Source organism: Monopterus albus, unplaced genomic scaffold (genome assembly GCF_001952655.1).
Source record: "Monopterus albus unplaced genomic scaffold, M_albus_1.0 scaffold481.1, whole genome shotgun sequence".
In the NCBI taxonomy this organism is placed as follows: domain Eukaryota; kingdom Metazoa; phylum Chordata; class Actinopteri; order Synbranchiformes; family Synbranchidae; genus Monopterus; species Monopterus albus.
The window spans coordinates 144,309-149,963 of record NW_018128361.1 but is presented as its reverse complement, the minus strand read 5'-3'; the positions used below and the strand labels follow the sequence as shown (position 1 = coordinate 149,963).

Below are 5,655 nucleotides of genomic sequence, written 5' to 3'. Positions count from 1 at the left end.
GGTAGCAGATGGTGCAAACAAAACACTCAGCTCAGTCCAAGCTAGAGTCACCCAGCATTTGGGATGAAAGCAGCTGTTTAGACACGATGATCGTTAGGGATTTGCTGGTCTCTTGCATAAATATGTTGCTGGCCAGTACAATGAGCCTCGAGTTTTTATCTGGGATGATTTGGCTTAGTTTGTATTACTCTTTGGGGATTGAGTCAATGCAGAGTATGACAGGTGTCTATGCACCCGCCATCCGAACAACCCTCCGTTCCTGGCTCCTCCCATCAGCCTCTGCTCTCTTTGTGGAGGACGACTGCTTTGGGTTGATGGAAGACATGCTGCGGCCATGCCCAAAACCTTCACAGGATGCCACATCCAAGATGGTGGACGAAGAGGACGTCAAGGAGGAGCCAGCTGAGGGCAGGTATGTATGTCTGTTTTTTTGCCCTGTGTGTGCAATAAGAGGAGCTACTCTGTTCAGAGAGTGTTCTAATTATGACGAAACTTCACCCTGGACAGTGCTGGGTCAAGCCCCGCCCCCATGCACACCTGTGGGCCGCCAATCAACCGTCCCAACCAGTGGTTCTTCTACAGCTCAGTGGAGGAGGTGGATCAACTGATAGAGGCTCTGAACCCTCGAGGTCACAGAGAGAGCAGCCTGAAGGAGGCGCTGCTGCAGGAGAGAGACAGGCTGCAACAGGTGCTGCAGAATTGTGACAGGAACAAGTACAGGCACGCAGGTAAATACACAAGGATATACCTGTACGCACACAGGAAACACACAGCTAAATACATGGGTAACACACACAACTAATGCAGCTAAATACCTGTAACAGATACAGGAAACACTCACAAGATCACAGGTAACGGCCATAAACCCGCAGCTAAACACTGCTAACATACTGATATCACTGTGTCCAATGACACCTGTAAACAATCACTTGTTCTGTTTGTCCAGATAATCCAGAGTCGCCCCGATCCTTCCCAGAATGCACTGCTACGGCTGAGACTGTGATGGAAGTGAGACTGAGAGACCTGCTGCTGGACATCGAGGATCGAATCCACCAGGGAACTCTGGGATCTATGAAGGTACACACACCTGCCCGTGAACACACAAGCAGACACAGCTGGGAATCTCAGACTCACCTGTCTCTCCCTGTCTGAGCCCAGGTGATGGACAGACAGGTGTGGCGCTCAGCATTGGAAGCAGGAAACTACGAACTGCTCTCCTCAGACAGAGAGAACGGACTGGAGGCCATAGAGATGGACTCCGCCCACCTGAGAACCAGAGACAGGTACACAGCAGACATGTGGGGGAGACTTAACTTTGTTTGCTGTCATCTTCTCAATAATGCTGCGAGTGGGGCTTAAGGAAGTGATGTCGCCTGCGTCTGCGCAAAGCTGGCATATCAGGTGACGTCACGGTTTGACGTTGCCTGCGTAGGATGGGGCTAGCCCAACCATGTGATTAAATTGTATAGGCTATTAGGTTCGGGGTTTTTCATCTTCCGGGCTGCCTGCGAGCAGCTTTGGGGGTGGAAGATGCCTGGACGTGTGATGTTAATTTTGCCTGTGATCCTTTGAATAAACCAGCACAGTTATATTTTTTATATACTCAAGTGGTCCGCCTCGTCTCTCTGAGTTTCTGGTTGAAAGAACCGGACGTGGCTTTATAATAGAATAGAGCCTTTACTGTAAACAGCTTTTTAATATCTTTTACAATTGCTTGCATAATTGATGTTTACATTTTGTTTCATTTCAGTAGCCACACTCTAGTAGTCCTCAGTGTAGCACTACTCTTACACACACAGTTATGACACTGTAAGAGTCAAACATTTGCGAGTAGCTGATGTTAATCATGACCTGCTGCACTGCTTCATGACATCAAATGCACATTACGGAGTCTGGCTTGTACTGTAGCTGGCAGCAATGATGTTGTGGGATAGAGCAATAAGTTAGCTGTCTCAACTCCCAGTTTCAACTCTCATTTACCCCTTATGCTGCCATGTGAATTACTCTGTCAAGTCACTTTTAGCGCTGCATTATGTTTATTTATTAAACCTTCAATTAATATGGTACCGTTAGCTATTCGGTTCACAACCCTCATGGGTCCTTTAAAAATCCATCCAAATCATTCCCTCGTGACCAAAAATGTACACTTTGGAAATAAAGCTCTAAAAATGTCATAAAGTCATATTTATTTCCACTTTAAACTAGCCTATCTTTTAAAACTACTTATGCCTGAAATATACATATCAAATATTAATTATATTTTGGGATTTTTTAACCCTTAAAATGCCAGTATGTTGTCATAACCCCTCTTTTTTCAATGGGAAAAAAATGAAATAATTTTCAGAAAATACATTTCAGCCAGTATTTGATTAGTATTATTATTAGGCCCTGGGATGGGTCAATGATTGGTAGCAACATTGATTTTGATGCATTATTTCTTTTTTTTGGCAGTGGCAGATTTTAAGTGCCTAGTGGCAAAAAGTGTCCACTTACAAAAATGTCATAAACTCATATTACCCTGTTGTGTTCTAAAAATAAATTAAAAAAATACAAGATTAGTTTGAACCAGAACATTTATTTACAAGAACAATGAGCAAGGAACACTAAAAACATTAACTTTGAATCACTCTGTGTATTAGAGTCCAGCTCAATCAGAGGCTGCCAATAGAAAGGGAGTGGTTCTTGCAGATAAACTTGTGGCACTTACAGCAGGTGCTTCTCTTTTGTGCACAAATGGCACTGCGTCTGCCCTTGACTTTGCTCCTCTGACTGTGCCTGCTGGAACGTACCTCAGCATCTGGTCGTTTGGGGGAGACCACAAAAGCGTTCCATCTGTCCATGCAGCACCTGCTCCATCAGCCATGCTCCTGCTGCTATCTTCAGAGCTATCACTCTTAGCTCTTTGTCTGCATGAATACACCCAAATCTTCTTGCCATTTCACCAACTAATACTACTCCAAGTCCAATTTTGTTTGGGTTCTTGCTTCTCATCTTGAATTGTTTATAAAATAGATTGTAGGCTTGTAAGAGAAAGGCCTTATGAAGTCCGACGCACATGTGCACGCACTTACGTACACGGGCAGGCACGGACCGTCACGTGCATGCAGGCATGGACGGACATAGACACACAACTCATGGAGTGCGCATCAGCAAATCTGAGCAGAAGACGAGAGGAGACAGATGAGCCGAGAGGAGACAGCCATGCACGAATGCGGTTGGTTTCGATTCAGATCTTGAATTATAATACACAGAACATGGCTTTCTAAGACAAAAAAACCTATGAAGTTGGACACAGACACACCCATGTGGTTGGTTTTATGCAGCTAGAACTACGTGTGCATGTAGGAACACGCGCACAGACACAATTACGTAAGTGCAAACAGAATCATAATGATATAACACACAATAGTGATGCCCACTTTATCATTTTCGGTCTTTCTGCAAGTCACCCTTGCAAAAACATTGGAAAAATAGAGAAATTTGGATGAATTGGCATGCACGGTTTCAAAATGTTTGTGGATCACCATCTGGTGGTCAACTACTAAAATTGCATTTTGAGACCCTCTAGTTTAAAATGGTGTATTGCTTCAGGGCATTGAAATATGACATGATATGATGTATTTGGCATCAAAAAAAGCATTTTTTAATGGTTTTCAATGTTGAGTAACAGTAACCTATGTACATATGTGTATTTTATTATTTCAGCCATTTTAGTCAAATTTAATAAAGTGAGACCTCAACTTTTTCAGTTAAAAAATAAATAACCTGTAGCAAATTTGAGCTACATTCATTCAACACAGCTAAAATGGCTTGCAAAATAAAACGCAAAATATTTGCAAAATTATTCAAAATAAAATGCAAAGGCCACCTAAAGCCACATGAGGGTTAAAGGCACCACCTGGGTATGCACCAAAAATGAACCAAGAGATAACACCACAGACCCAACTGACAACTGTCATCTGATAGTGGCTGACTGACTGGCGAAGATGCGGCAGCCTAACTCACTTTTACCAAACCCTTTAAAACCCACAGTAAAAAGAACAAAAGAGGCTCAGTAGTTGCTGCCAGAGGCTCTGTTAGTTTGTTTTTTGATGATCCAGAAGACCAGCGAAGCAAGTCAGGAAGACACATCAACAGCCATCCTGGCCTGCAGGGGGAGAATCTGTAGAGTCACTACCAAGAGTGGGATGCAATTATGGATGCCTGTCTAGAGGGAGACAGGTTTGGAATTATGATTCTCAGCAAAATCCAACAATCACTAACTCAGAAGAACTAATGACTTGTGATCAGTGAGAGATTCTTTGACTTTTATTCAGTAAAGCAAGAGCTCAACATTATGATCATTTTAACTTGAACTTCAGAGTTGAGAGTGAACCAAAAAATGTATTTGTTGATGATTTTTGATATTTTGCATTATTACTTGCTGCGGCTGTGGTTCAGTGGGAGCGGTTCTTTTCTAACCAGAGGGTTGGAGATTTGAATCATGGTGCCTGCAGTCCACATGTCGAAGTGTCCTTGAGCAAGACACTGAAACCCAGGTTGTAACCGATGGTTAGAACCATTGGTGTTAGTTGGGGTTGCAGATGGCTAACTCGGTTCTATACCGGAAACAAATTCCTTGTCTGTAACATACTTGGCCAAATAAAGTGATTATCCTTATCTTAACTCTAAAACTATGTAAAAATTATAAACCTTTAAACTCTCTTTATTGAGTTATCCCTATTAACTTGTGTCAACTATAACTGTGGTCAAAACCAGCTTCTTTCACCTGAGGCTTTTAACTAAAGTGAAGCACCTTTCTTTTCTGCCAATTTAGAAAAAGCCATTCACGCTTTTATTTCTTTTCGACTCGATTACTGTAATTCCCTTTATATCGGAATTAACCAATCTCTTCTTCGGAAGCTACAGCTGGTACAGAATGCTGCTGCTCGTCTACTCTCAAATACCCCCAAGTATTCCCACATCACCCCTGTTCTTTACTCGCTGCACTGGCTGCCAGTGAAGTCCAGAATTGATTTTAAGGTGTTATTACTTGTATTCAAATCTATTAACGGCCTTGCTCCATTATATCTGTCCGATGTGCTGTTCATTCGCGCTCTGCTTAGGGCTCTGCATTCCTCAGAACAGGTGTCCCTGGTCATCCCGCAAACAAAATACAAAAAATGGTGTGATTGAATGTGAATGTGGTGTGATTTCCGGGTTGCAAGCGAGAGCAGACGTCTTTACTTTTCCTCTTGTCTGTTCTACGATTTTTCACATCTTCTACATTGTCAAGTCTTTGAACAAATTCTACAACTACTAAAATGCCTCCAAGAGGGAAAAGAGCTAATAAATTCGAAGCAAGCAAGGATGTTGAGGCTGAAGAAGATTCTATTTCAGCAGCGCAAGTAGCTGAGATGTTGAATCAGCAGAAACTTATGTTCACCACGCTTATGTGCCAACAGCATGAAAGTTTCCAAGGCTTTGTGAAACTAATTATGGAGACAAATAACAAGAGACTCGACGACATGACCAAAGAAATGCAGGAGATAAAAACGAGTTTGCAGTTTACCCAGCGAGATGTGGATGCGATTAAAGTGGCCGTGGGGGTGCGGGAAAAAATTGCCGAAGACACTAGTCGGGACGTCTACAAAACCCGTGAGAGTCTAATAACTA

The 5,655-nt window shown here is 42.7% G+C and overlaps 1 protein-coding gene across 1 annotated transcript in view; it reads left to right on the top strand.

The window, feature by feature from the left end:
- Positions 1 to 215: 215 nt before the first annotated feature.
- The window catches only part of LOC109952638 (bromodomain adjacent to zinc finger domain protein 1A-like), a 22,232-nt gene continuing 16,792 nt past the window's right edge, over positions 216 to 5,655 (top strand). The window contains exons 1-4 of the mRNA XM_020587813.1: positions 216 to 412; positions 508 to 728; positions 947 to 1,077; positions 1,159 to 1,317. Coding sequence (XP_020443469.1) covers positions 216 to 412; positions 508 to 728; positions 947 to 1,077; positions 1,159 to 1,317 — 708 coding nt within the window. The remainder of the gene's footprint in view (positions 413 to 507; positions 729 to 946; positions 1,078 to 1,158; positions 1,318 to 5,655) is intronic.